General features: G+C 36.8%; 1 protein-coding gene across 1 annotated transcript; it reads left to right on the forward strand.

Moving 5' to 3' along the window:
• The first annotated feature begins 1578 nt into the window (after positions 1 to 1578).
• Positions 1579 to 3892, forward strand: LOC118576397. The gene is made up of 2 exons (XM_036176661.1): positions 1579 to 1607; positions 3220 to 3892. Exons 1-2 carry the CDS (start codon positions 1579 to 1581, stop codon positions 3890 to 3892), a joined length of 702 nt encoding a protein of 233 aa, XP_036032554.1.
• The last annotated feature ends 10792 nt before the right edge of the window (positions 3893 to 14684 follow it).

Below are 14684 nucleotides of genomic sequence, written 5' to 3' on the forward strand. Positions count from 1 at the left end.
AAGATCTTGACCTCACTTGCTCTTGTGTTCTATCCTCAACTGAAGTCTAGGAGCTCAGCCCAGTGCTTGGTTGTGGATCACTGTATCTGCTTTCATCAGTTACTGAATATAGGTTCTATGATGACAATTAGGGTAGTCACTAATCTGATTATAGGGGAAGGTAAGTTCAGGCACTTTCTCCATTATTTCTATGAGTCTTAGTTGGTATCATCCTTGTGGATTCCTGGGTATTTCCCTAGAACCACTTCTAATACTAAAATGTTTATTGTTCAGGGTTCTGTAGATGATCTGTTCTTATAAAATATCTTTATCTATATCTGTATATGTATCAACCAATGTATCTATTTCTATATCTATCTCTAGCTGTATGTCTGTCTATCTATTACAGAATGACTTGCAGTTTGTTGTCCAGCTATTCAAACAATTTCTCTCTACTAAAAAAGTTCCAAGAATCCAGTAGTTATTCAGTCAACAATGCTGGGTATCTCAGCATGTCTTCAATATATGTTGGAGTCATGAAGAAGTAAGCTGTAATGCCAGTGAAGGTATGGACTTGATAGTGAAAGTGAGAGCAATAAGACAAGAAAACCAACTCATTTCCATGTCTTTTATATAGGCTAACAGCACAATGTGTGATCCAGAATAAAGGTAAATCATTTCATCATAAAATACCTGTATTAAGGTGTATCATCCCCTGTGGATGATCTTGAGTAGAAGTGGGTCTCTGCACTTCAAAGATTTAATTAAGAAAAAAAATCCCCTACATATGTGTCCAGTTTTTTGAATTTTATTTAATTTCAGATTTCATCAAGTTGACAAACAAGAATAGCTTTCACAATGTCCTAGTAAGTTACAGTGGTTATTTGGTGCGTGACTTAATAAACTAATTTTAAAGACTTCACCCTGGCCTTCTTTATGTATGCCCTTTGGAATCCATTGGTTGCTCAGAACCAACCATAAAGTCCTAGTAGTCATGGAAACATAAGAATGTGTATAGTTACTTCTCTTAAGGTTGGCAGATGGTAACATGGATTAACTAGAAGAGAGATAGAAAGGTAAGAATTTTATTTTTCCATGTTGTTTTCATTAATCGCCTTTCCTATCTTAAGACAAAGAGTGCCAAAGAAAGCCTCTGACATATTGATCAGGGTATTTTTGTACATGTTTTCCATTTGAGTAAATCCTTCTGAACATCATAAGTGACAGGAAAACTCAAGTGAATAATAACTCTCCAGTGTCTGCACTGCCCATTTATCTGTGTACCTCACTGAAGTTTGTGAATTGGAATTAGCATCTCTGGTATTTCCCTATGTATAAAATGAGAATAATAATTGTTTGGGTATCATTGGAAGGTCATTATTATCCTGAAGTGTTTAATATGGGTTCAAACAAAGCAAAGCAGAGGTAGGAATGCACAGGATTGTGAGAGTCCAGCAGTAAACAAGGCATTGTTCTGAGCAGAAACATGTGCCTAACAGAACTTCTTTCACTCAGGTGCTTCACCACTTCATGTGACTCCCTCTCTGATCAGTATTTCCAGTGAATTCAAGGAAGACTTGTGATATTATCATCTTTCAAATGGATCACCTCACGCCTAACACAAAAAGGTAAAAAAAAAACAAAAAACAAAAAACGTATTATATATGAAGGCTTTCTACTTGGTTCTTAACAAAAAGCTTGTATCTGCTCTTGGGATTCAGACAAGGGCAGCAGCACATCCTGCCAAGCTAGCTCATTTGTCTGGTACAATATCACCCCCTCTCTCCTGCTTTCATTTCTGCTTCAAAGAATACTGCTCCGGCAGTCCTCTGCCTCAGACCTGCCTTGGCAAGAAACGGCTCACAATGATACCCATGCCATCATTGATTACAAACCCATCTTGCTGATGTGATTTCCCAAGTAATAGACATAGAGCCTTTTCTCTTTTAGAAAGCACATTCCACAGAAGACTTTGTAACAGTAGGTAACTGATAGATAATGTTCCATGGCAAGGAAACCCTGTTATGGGTCCCTTAATTTTCCTCATGTACAACAGCAATGAGATGTGCAGATGCTGGAATCATTGAAGGATGTTGCCTCCTTCCTTTCTCCTAAACGACGCATCAGGATCTGTCAGCTACTACACTCAAGGATCTGAGTTGAGAGAAGGCAAAAATAAGTTCCTTCACAGTGTTAATGTGAAGCATAAATTTTGTGTCAAAGATGACATTGGCTAAGACAAAATACCTCAGCATACTTTATATGTTGTACCCAAAGGAAGCCAGTATTCTCAAGTTGCAATATTGAATAATTAGCAGATATGAAATACACACATTCATGATTCCTTTTCTTTTACAATACAAAGTTTAATTTTATGGTTTTGGAGAGTGAACTCAGTGCCTCATATGTAATAGGAAATTATTTGACCAACAAGTTGTATTACCATCAAGTTACAAATAGAAGTTTATGTTTGTGTCCATGCTAGTTTTAATTATATCACACATACCCTTCTACAGAAATGAACACTTTAAGGAAAATATTTAAAGAATTATGATAGTGTCTGGTCTATCACCCTTGATATATGTAGCTTTCCTTTCTTGTGTACATTTTATGCTCAAATGTATTCAGATATTTATAGAATATATTCAGGCATGCTTTTCATTGACATAAATGAACATCATGTACATCATACACGCAAGATTTACATCATGTTTCTTCTTGCTTCTTTTTCCTCAAGGGATATACAGATATTAAAGTGCTCTTACAAGGATCATGCAATAATCCACTACAATAACTTGTGCATCCCTCTGCTTGGAACACTCTTTAAAGTTATGTATAATTGTTCTGTTTTGCATATAGCGATGCAGTCTGCCTCACCTTAAATGTTACTGCAAACTAATATTTCACCTTTAATTCCAAGTATTGAAATTCATAGTCAACAAATAAGAACATAGCATCCTTTGTAGGATACTGTGAAAGTATAGTCCAAAACATCTTACAATAGGGACTCCTCCCATAGTCACAAATATCAATGCTTTGTATATATAGTTAAACTCGGTGGAGAACCCTTATACACACACACACACACACACACACACACACACACACACACACACACAATGTTTGGAGAGCATAGACAAGGTGTGAGTACTTAATATTCTTAAATCATGACTCATTCTGTTTTCCAGCCTTCTTTTATGTTTGTCGATTGACTCTATACTTCTTCAGTCTTATCTCCAGGTTTGCACAGGGGAAGGAGTGTATCTTCAGACTGACTGGCTTCCTCTGCAGCCTCTTATCTTCAGCATTTGGAATAATCCTTGCAAGCAGCCAATATTGGCGCCTTTGGGAATTTGATAATAAGGTGGTTAAGCTTGTGTACATTGGACTCTGGGAAGCTTATTACCATCAGGAGTTTAACATCTCTGGTTCTGTAACCTGGATTCTGGTGCACAGCCCTGTCAACTCGACCTGGACCATTTCACCTGAATTTAGATGTGCACAGAGCCTGATATTATTGGCTATCTTTGTAAAACCTGTGGTGGTAATTTTTAGCTCAGCAGCCATTAGGGTTAGCATTATCAGAGCCTCGGTCCCTGACATTCAGATACTCTGCTACAAGTGTTGTGTCTTAATTCTGCTTCTCAGCAGCCTTTGCACAGCTCTTTCTGTGACCTGGAACCATGTAGTAGATCTTTATGGTAAAACCACTCTTGATTTTCCACCCACCTTTCCTGTTAGGAAAGAAGCCCTTATAAAGAAACACTACACGCATGTGTTCCCCATAGGGGTTCTCACAGCCACCTTGTCACTCTTTGCTATGATTATGTTCGTCTTTGAAATCAGGTCATTGAAACTACAGAGTAACCTGAATTCTCAGCATGCTTCCAAACAGGCCAATCAAAAGGTCTGAAATGAGAGATATGGCATTTGCAAAATGTGCCAGGTGACTCCTTGGCCAAATTTCCTACACTCACATGATACTCTTGTAGTATTCTGCTTACTTAAAATAAAATGTCACTTTGATTTCCAGGCTGTTTCTGAAGCTTATATCTTTCTCTACCTATTCAATGTGTTGCCTTCTTTAAAGGTATTCAATTCATATCCTAAACTCTGCATGCAAAGATGATGTGTTCTGATATTGCCAACTCCCTATGGCAGGCAAAAGTACTGGTGAAAAGAAAATGGCATAGATCTAAGGACCAATCCTAAGGTGAGAGGTTTGCTGTTAAAATTAAAAAAAAAAAAAAACAGGAACAAGTTGGAGACATTTAAGCCCTAATAAGTGTTGAGAGCAGAGCAGTACATCCTTCCTTTGGTAGTACTGAAGAGTCTGCTTTCTTGGAGGCAGGAAGGTCAACTGTATAATGACAATGTCTACTCTGTCTGAAGACTTTCCCTCATGGGAATATCTGAAACCCCAGGAGTTTCCAGTCTACTCTGATGAGCAAAGGGATCACTGAGTGGAACAACTTGGTAGGTTATGTGCATGATTTAGCTGTTTGGAAGATATAACAACATTAGAGGATTCTGAGAATATGGCTAAGTCACTAATAATGTCCTGGACCTACTCCATCCCAAAGAAGAAACGTGTGCACCCACTGAAACAGTGAAATGCCCTTTCCAAACTGGAAAGTTAGGGGATTGAAGTGGTGTCTCAAATGTAGTGCCTATATTTCTGAGGAGAGCTTCTGAATCCTTCTTTCTTTTCTTGGTGTAACTGGAAAACAGTGTTTCCTTAATGGAAAGTCTAACCTCTTGGAGTAGTGACTACAGCCAGTGTTCCATTGAATAGATGTATTTTCACTTTGGTCCCCTCCCCTTAGTCTCATCTTCCAGAATCATGTGTGGGATGAGATTTTATGGGAAGAAGAAGAGGTATCTAAGGAGAAAGATGAGGTAGACATCATGTAAAGTGACTGAGGTAGCCATGCTGGTCAGAGGAGCATTTGTATGAATTGTTGCTGCATGCTATTATTTTAAATGGAGTGTAATTTCAAATCCTCTGCTCATGTTATACCAAGAAGCTAGGCCTAACAACCCTTCCCATTATACCACTGAAGACAGGAGTCATGATTGAAAGGAATTCAAGTACATCTATTGGTAACAGGAACAGATGAAGTAGTTTAGTGATTCCAAATCCAAACTGTGAGTAGAAACAAGGCTTTAGTTTTAAAAATAATCAGGAAAAGGGAACAGAAAGTTTATATATTTATGGAGTCATTTTGAAGGTGAGGTCCTGCCCATATTGTCTCATATCTCTGGTGCTCTTTACTATAACACACCATTTGGATTCCTTGGGTGAATACTTTTACTCGAGTACATAGAATTCCCAGGCAAAATTACTGTCCTCTATTCAGGGTGTTCTCTCAGTGAAGTTCTGTCATTCTCAGAATACTGGGGCACTTCCAGTTTAGGAAAATGTATGGAGACAGGAACTTATCTTTAAGAGGCCTGTAACAGAAAGCTGTAAAAAAGTGAGAGTAAGACCCCTATATCATTCTTATCTTGCTACCCTTGGTCATGAATGGATTTTAAGGTAACTTGTATGGAGAATGGTTACAAGAACATGGTTAGTGGTCCTAGAGATCCCCATCCCATTGTAGCTGCCATTGGTGGAGAGACAAGCACAGCCATTGTTGATGGAGAGGTGCACACAGCCACCGCTGCTGGAGGGGTGCATGAGTATGTATAGTTGCTTTTTCACTGTTTCCCCTTCTTGGATTCTTATAGCTCAGCTCATTTTGAGTTCCACTTGACTGCATTTGGGATTTGGAGCTGTTGATAAGTCACTGGCAGCAGTTTAGAAAGTCTGGGTGCTTGAAACTTAGCTCAGCTCACTTTTGAGATTTGCTTGCTCACACTCAGGACTTGGAGCTGAAGCCAAGTTACTGGCAGCCGGCCGGCTATTGTATAATAGCCAAGCCTCTGGGCCAATTCTGCCTAACACTCATGGGTACCAGGTTAGGGGCTAACCTGGGTGGGACCTCCCCACCAACCAAAAGACTGTCAGTCAGCTAGCTCTTAAAGTGCTGAGTCAGTGCTGTGCCACAGCTTCTGTACTTAAATCTCCCACTGTTACCTTGGTGCTGCACCTGCTGGTCAAACACCATCACTACATCTGAATAAACTTTGCCAGACCCAGCCATCAGAGCATTGGCTCTGCCTGCTGGTCAAACATGATCACTGCATCTACAAATTTTCTGAGGATCTAAACTTTGGCAAGTCACTTGACAACTTTTAAGTGGTAAACTAGCCTAAATTTTTTTAAAAGGTAAAAGAATAACTGGAAAGAACGATCTTAAAATCTTTCCCAGGTCGATGATCAGTAATGCCATAATTCAGGGAATTAGTACCCTACTCACTGCTACTATGCATGGGATGCTAGAATAATTAACTGAAGAGATAATCAATTCAGCTAGCATCGATATAATTTCACTCATAATTATTATTAGTCTAGGAATTTGTATCTTTAAATATTGTTTGATAATGGTGTCATATTTCAGAGTTTGACTGAAAAGAAACAGGCCATTGAAAATGTTATGCAAGCCTTACAAATAGTTACTAAGGAGAACAATACAGTGTAGACTGACAAGATAAAGACTTTAGAAATACTTACTGATGAAGAAAGTAGAAGGGTGACTGATAGTATGCAAGCCTTAGACAGCTTAATACTCAAAATATGTGAGCCTTAGGAAAAGCCACTGCTGTATACCACAAGCCTTAGAAAAAAATTATTAAAACTGATAATAAGAGCATTCAGACACAGACAGAAGAATTCAGAGGAGAACCAACTTCACCATTACCTTATGGAATTAGAGAACAGTGGCCTAGTGTTATTAAAACACCAACCATAATTTTTCAAATTACTATGCTAGAAAGACCACTGAATGAAAAGTATACCCAAGGCTATACATAAGTTAAATGGGATCCTATAGAAGTGTTAGATTTAAAGAAAATTAAGGAAGCAATAGTTCAGCTTATATGAGGCAGGTGTTGAATACATGGTCCTCTCAGAACAAAATTACTTCTGAAGACTGGAAAGATTTACTGACAGCAGTATTGGAATATGGCCCTCAGTTAGAATGGAGCAGCTGGTTGAGAGAAGAAGCCAAGGACCTTGAACAGCAAGGTAGGGATAGAGTTTATAAGATTTCCCAAGATCAAATCCTTGGTAAGGGCTATTATGCTGATGTGGATAGTCAGGCTACATTTGATGAACATACCCTGTCCCTATCCTGCACAGCAGCCTTAAATGCTTGGGACAGAATTCAAGAATAAGGAAAAAGGACTAAGCCATTTACTAAAGTTATACAAGGCCCAAAAGAAGCCTTCACTGATTTTTTCAAAGATTGACCTCAGCTGTAAGTAGAATGAAATCAGAACCAGAAGTTAGACAAATATTAATTGAGTCTTTGGATTTGAAAATGCTAATCCACTATGCAGAAGGATAATTTGGCCTTCAAATACCAGATTAGTACCCATAGAAGAATGGATCCAACACACAGTCAATATCGAGTCTCTTAACCATGATGATGCTTGGATAGGAGAGATGATTTCCAAAGGTCTAAGAAAAGATCAAAATGTCAGATGTTTTAATTGTGGTAAACAAGGTCATATAGAAAGGAATTGTAGGCAGGACATTTCTAGAAACAATGCTTCTTCTAGCAATTACTAGAACAGAAGGCTCCAACCTTCTGGATTATGAAGAGGATGCTACAAAAGCTGACATTGAACCAGTGAATGAAGATCAACAAGCAACAGACAAGGCAACCATTTACCATTGGGAAATCCCTCACATAGCCTCTCACAGCACCCCCATATCCAATTTTGTTTGGTCATTCCCTGTCACCATAGAAGAAACTCCTTCCCAGAGCAAATAAAGGACCTAGGGACTATTATAAAAAACATACTGCTCTGGATAATAGAACACTTTTAGAAGATAAAACAAAATTTCAGGAGAAACCATAAAACAAATATTCTGATAGAGTTGATAATATCAATTATCAAAGACAGAAGCTAAAGATAAGAATAAATCACATAATCATTGAACATCTTTTAGACACAGGGGCAGGTGTAACAATACTTGCCCCCACAATCATGGCATCCAAATTTGCCTCTTCAGTAGGTGAATGTTCAGCTTTTGGGGATTGGAAACTTATCTCAGGTAAAACAAAGTGCAAGATGGGATGAATGTATAGGGCCAGAAGGACAGAGAGGAAAATTAAAGTCATATGTGGCTAGTATAGCAATGAATATATAGGAATATGATTTGTTACAGTGTGGGGGCTCACAGAGACTCCCTAGTAAGACCTCGCTCAAGGTAAGAGAATTTGAGCTTGCTTTACCCAGCAGGGCTGCATAATGGGATGATTTGGCTACAGGCATGGGTACCAGGTACTTGGTTCTAAATTGTGCTTTGATCTTGAAAGGGGGAGGTCTTTTGCCACTCCCCTTAGCAGAATATAAAAGACCCATTAGAATAAATCTCAATGTGAATGGGCATTGATCCAGGGCCCTCCCAAAGCTATCCTGCATTTCTGTCTTGCTCTCTGCCTATATTTCTATCTGATACTTCCTCATTTATCTCTCCTCCTCTCAAGGTCAGAGCTGGACTCCCACATAATAGCAATGGAATAACCATACTAGCATACCTCTAATCTCAAAAACAAACAATAAAGCAATATATGTTTGTGGGGAAATTAGTAAAAAGTACTATAAAGAACAGTCACTAACCATTCAGCCTCTACAAAATCAAGGCACAACAGCTGTTGATCTTTCAAAGTTACCAACACCTCTAACTTTAAAGAGGTTAACTGACAAGCCTCTATGGGTGAAACAATGGCCTTTAACAACAGAAAAATTGCAGGCCTTGGAAGAGTGGGTACAGGAATAATTAAATGCTCAAGTAGATGTGTAGATGTAACCATCTTGTTAAATAAGAAACACACAGCCAATTGCAGAGTTAAAAGCCAAGAGGTCAGAGCAATAGCTGAGAGCTGAAAACCTAACCCTTCACTGCTACTCTGTCTTTCCTCTCCACAAGAGAGCTACCTCTGTGTGATTTTCCTTTTTTTATAGACTTTCTATTCTGCTTTCTCATTGGTTGTAAACCCAGTCACATGACCTCCTTGTCACTGCCTGTCTGTACAGATCTTCATGTCTTCTTGGTTGGTATTGAGATTAAAGACATGTGTTGCCATGCTGGCTGTATCCTTGAACACAGAGATATCCACCTAGCTCTGCCTCACAAATTCTGCGATTAAAAGCATGCACCACCACTGCCCAGCTTCTGTTATGGCTTGTTCTGAACCCAAGGCAACTTTATTAACATACAAATAAAATCACATTTCAATACAAATAAAATATCACTATATTTCCCCTTTTCTATTTTAATAAAATGAAAAAAGTTATAACTAATATAAGAAAAACTACATACAAAAATACAATACCTATATACCATGTATACAAGCAATAAAAACCTAAACAATGTCTAATGCATTTGCATTTGACAAATTCAGAGAAAATAATACCATTATCTATCCATTTTTGTAAGTCCGAAATGTACCTGATTCACTTTCTAGACTAACTTATATTACGAATGGAACTGTCTCATAACACCTTTCAAATTTATACACTTACACCTCTAGTGGGTTTCTTTTCTGAAATTCTTAACAAGGAAAACTATAACTATAACTAACTGATCTTCAACTCCCTCAGAGAACCAAGAAGGAAATAATACTACCTAATAAAAAATAAAAACATGAAGTGCATGAAAGCAGCTTCCAAAAAAAAAAGTGAGTTGACAGAAACAGCCAGCTGCCTGGACAGTCACCTGTGATTTCTCCACAGTGTTGGGGCATCATCTTCAGCCTACAGGCTTAGCATATCTGATAGACTCATTTGCGAACTAGGATGTACACACTGTCAAGAGTTCGATATCACATTTAGTGAGAACAGTCCATGTACCAGAAACACCTGAATTCCATTAGTGTCATGTCATGATTCTGGATTTTAAATTCTGGAAATTGTTGATTTTTTTTTTAATTCAGCTGTCCATTTTTCTTGGCTGTGTATATGTGGCTTCATCTCGGCATCCTGTTCTTCTCCACATCCCTCTATTAAATGCCAGTCTACAATTGAGAGGTGTGATCTTCGTTATTCTTGAAGAATAACTGTTTCATCTGCTCTTCCACTGCACATCAGAAGCCATTGGCCCACTCCCTGTTCAGCTGCCTTTGAAGAAAATGGTACAGTACCTTTGCCAGATTGTAAAAGCCAATCACTTCAGGAATGGTGCCATATTTTCCTGGCTTCAAAAGATGCCTTTTGTTAAAGCCATAACCACACTTGTTTTGGCAAGAATTGGTAGTCCTTTATTTCATGTCCTGTCTGTCCTGTTTGTCAGCAGTTGATTTGAGGATACTTTGTTATCCAGTGGCTAACTTTTACGACACTGAAAGTTAACTCCATCTGCAATTTCTTCAATGCCCATATTTTCTCTGAAGTAGATTGGTACTGCCAGGAGCTGACATGTCTCATAGTCATAGCAAAAAAGAAAAATTTCTAAGTTATTAAAACATTTAAAATGCTATATTCTTTAGATCTCTGAAGGGTTTGAAGATGATCTGTCTATCTAAAATATATCTGTTCGATCTTGAAAACACACCTAATATGACTATAAGTTCAATTGTAATGTATAACTATTAACTTTCATTTCTATATATCCTAATAGTTGGTAATAATAATATTCAATTAGCAAATTGCATTACATTATTAAATGATGGTATAACTACAATATCTCGAGCAAGATTAGAAATATCTGTATAGCATATTCTAACTATATATATATATATATATATATATATATATATATATATATATATATAGTTTATATACAATATAAAACAATCCAATCCAATGTATAGTATTTAAAACTAGTAATTGTCTTTTTCTGTTTTCTCTTTTTTTTTAAACAAGCACCTTAAATCTAATCTCCTTTGCCTAGCCCTTTTACTAACCCTTAACAACAACTTGTAACCAACCCTCCTAAACAATGAAAACTATCCCAGACCCAAAACCCATTAACAGACCAAAAACCACCCACACCACACCACCCCTTTGGGAATGTGAGCATTGTATTCTTAAAATTGCTTCCTGTTGGGTATGAGCAAAGGTATCTTTATACTGAAAAGAAAAAATTTGGGTTAATTGTCAAATTCTAGGAAAGGTAACTATGTTCTTAGTTATCCATAATTTCAAAGTTCAGGGTTTATCTCAAGTTCTTATTCAGGTAGTCTTTGAAACTGGATCATCTCCGCTAGCCATCTCAGAATTGCTCTAAGCACTTTGTAGTCCAAAGCTGATTTGTAGATGATGATTATCAGCTTAGTTATATTATTATTTTCTATGTGGAATTGTCATTGTAGGGCCCCATCTTCTTCCTGGAGGTTTCATTTGATGTTAGGCCTGCCCGTCATTTCCTGCAGAAAACTGATAAGAGACTCAAACACAAAGACATGTATAGGCAGCTAATTGAAGGCTTTTCTCTAGAATTAATTAGTGCTCTAAATGACCATTATTATCTTAACAAAGTTTAAATTGTATTTTGATATAAAATTCATACTTTAAGAAAAGTTTAAAGAATTAGAATAGAATCAAAGAATTGAGATTAGTAATAAAATAGTGCCTTAATTAATTTGGTTTTTCTGCTGTCCCATGTCAGAATATGGCTCTTTCTTCTGGTATGATAAAGGGAGTTTGCATTTCCCTTTTAACAACATGTTTGAGTTTAAAGAAGGAGAGAGCCATTCTCTAACTCCAAAGTCAGCTTTAAATTTTAATTAAACTGGGACTACAAGAAGACCAATAGTGTTAATTTTTTTAGAGAAGAGCAGAAACAAACATTTAGGAAGATTTATGAAATTTTGTAGATGATATATACCAATAGGCCATTTTACTCTTTTTCCTGGGACAGATGATTTACCCTTTTTCTTCAGTTGTCTCATTTGTCCAGTGTTCTTCAGATTACTTAGCCGAAAAGACAAAAACAAAAACCCTTCCCCAAGACTAATTTTGGGGAGGTTCCCTTTTGGCAAGTTATACATGATTAAATGAAAAGGCATGTATTAATGGTATAAGTTAGTTTAAATTGTATTGTCATATCAGTTGATAAACTATCACCTATTCTAATTAAGAGGTCTCTCTTGTTCAAATCAAACCTTTATCAATTTTGATGGTACCCACAGCTCATCTTCTCCTGCAGAAACAAAAGCAAAAACACAACATAACATATATCCTGGTTTCTATTCTGAGGTCAGCACATCCTTGAAGTATATAGGCTTATTTAATTCTGTAGTTGTTTGTGTTATCCAATGTCTCTCTGCAGATGTTCCTTTCTCATTAGCATTGAGAAAATGCAAAGTTAATAGAGCATTGTGCAGTCTATTTCTGGGGTTTTTTATTACACCTTTCTGTTTATTTATCATGTCCTTTAGAGTTCTGTTGGATCTCTCTATAACTGCTTGGCCTGTAGGATTCTGTGGTATACTTATCATATGCTTTATATTATAATAAGCAAAAAACTGTTTCATTTTAATAGAAACATATGCTGGAGCATTGTCAGTTTTAATTTGTGCAGGTATACCCAGAATGGCCATAACTTCTAGCAAATGAGTGATTACAGAATCAGCTTTTTCAGAACTCAAAGCAGTTGCCCATTAAAATCCTGAATAAGAATCAATGGTATGGTGTACATATTTCAATTTCTAAATTCCACAAAGTGAAACATGTCCATCTGCCATATTTCATTCCTCTGAGTACCCTTCTGGTTACATCCTGCTGGTAATGGTGTCTGATTGTAGAAGGAACAAGTAGGACATTTCTTTACAATTTCCTTGGCTTTTTGCCAGGTTATGGAAAATCCTTTTTTATACCTTTACTATTGACATGATGTTTTTTATGAAATTCTGAGGCCTCCAGCACATTTCCTATCAATAATATATCAATCTCATCACTACTTTGTGCTAGAGGGCCTGGCAGACCAGTATGGGATTGAATGTCAGTTATATTGAAAGCATGACTCTTTTCCCTGATTGTATCTTGTAATTGCATAAATAGTGAAGTTAATTCTGAAGCATTAGAAATAAATTCTGTAGTCTCAATATGTAAGACAATTCTTTTAGCATACTGAGAGTCAGTAACTACATATAGCATACAATTCTGACTCTTGAACTGAATTATAAGGACTTTGACCTACTTTACTTAAATTTTCTGATTTGTAAACTGCCTTTCCTTGTTTTATAGCATCTGTATAAAATGTGCGAACTCCAGGTATGGGTTTTCCCCATACAGTTTGAGGCAGATCCAATCAGCTCTCTTTATAAGATCAATTCTATTGCTTTTGGGATATTTGCTGTTAATTTCTCCCAAAAAATTACTGCAAGCTCTTTGCCAAGGTTCACTTTCTGTCCATAATTTTTCAATGTCCTCTTTAGTTAAAGGTACAACAATTTCTGCTGGGTCTATTCCTGCTAATTGATGAAGTCTCAGTTTTCCTTTCAAAATTAAGTCAGATTTTTTCCACATAAGTTTTTAATTTTTTATTTGGTTTATTTGGTAAAAATATCCATTCCAATATAATATCTTCCCTCTGCATTAATATTCCTGTAGGAGAATGCCTAGAAGGTAAAATAACCAAAATGCAATCCAGCTTTGGATCAATATGATCCACATGTCCTTCAAGTACTTTCTTTTCTACCAAGGCCAGTTCTTTCTCAGCTTAAGGTGATAATTCTCTTGGACTACTTAAGTCCTTGTCACCTTCTAATGTTTTAAACAAATTATTCAGTTCATCATTTTTTTACCCCAACAATAGTTTGTAGATGAGAAATGTCTCCAAATATTCTTTGAAAGTCAAAAGTGTCTGTAGTCGATTTCTCCTAATTTGCATCTTTTGAGGTCTAATTTTTTGTAGCTCTATTTTATATTCTAAATAATTAATAGAATCTCCTCTTTGTATCTTTTCAGGAGCAATTTGTAATCACCAGCAAGGCAATATTTTCTTTACTTCTTCAAACATGCTTTCTAAAGTATCTGCATTTGAGTCAGCTTGTAATATATCATCAATATAATGATAAATTATAGATTTAGGAATTTTTTTACATTTCACTTCCAAGGGCTGTTGTACAAAATATTGGCACAGGGTTGGACTATTCCAAATTCCCTGTGTGAGGACTCCCCATTGAAATCTTTTAACCGGTTGAGAATTATTGTAAGTAGGCACTGTGAAAGCAAATCTTTCTCTGTCTTTTTCTTGTATTGAAAAGAAACAGTCTTTTAAATTGATAACTATGAGAGGCCATCCTTTAGGTAACAGGTAAGACAAAGGAATTCCAGATTGTAGAGAGCCCATTGGCTGAATTACTTTGTTAATTGCTCTAAGGTCTGTTGCCATTCTCCATTTACCAGATTTCTTTTTAATAACAAATACAGGAGAATTCCAACCCTGGTAGATTCTTCAATATGCTGTGCATTTAACTATTCTTCTACCAGCTCTTCTAAAGCCAGAGTTTCTCTGTTGTCAAAGTCCATTGAAGAACCCATACAGGCTTGTCTGTTAACCATTTTAAAGGTAGAGCTGTTGGTGTCTTTGGAAGATCATCAGTTTTTATGCACTGTTCTTGTATAATATAGATGGCTGGATG

This window comes from Onychomys torridus, unplaced genomic scaffold (genome assembly GCF_903995425.1).
Source record: "Onychomys torridus unplaced genomic scaffold, mOncTor1.1, whole genome shotgun sequence".
NCBI lineage: Eukaryota > Metazoa > Chordata > Mammalia > Rodentia > Cricetidae > Onychomys > Onychomys torridus.

Bases quoted from the DNA above. Each gene is read 5' to 3' on its own strand.
- LOC118576397 (XM_036176661.1), top strand. From the start codon at position 1,579: ATGGATCACCTCACGCCTAACACAAAAAG. The intron at 1,608-3,219 runs GTAAAAAAAAAA...TCTTATCTCCAG, and splicing joins CTCACGCCTAACACAAAAAG to GTTTGCACAGGGGAAGGAGT.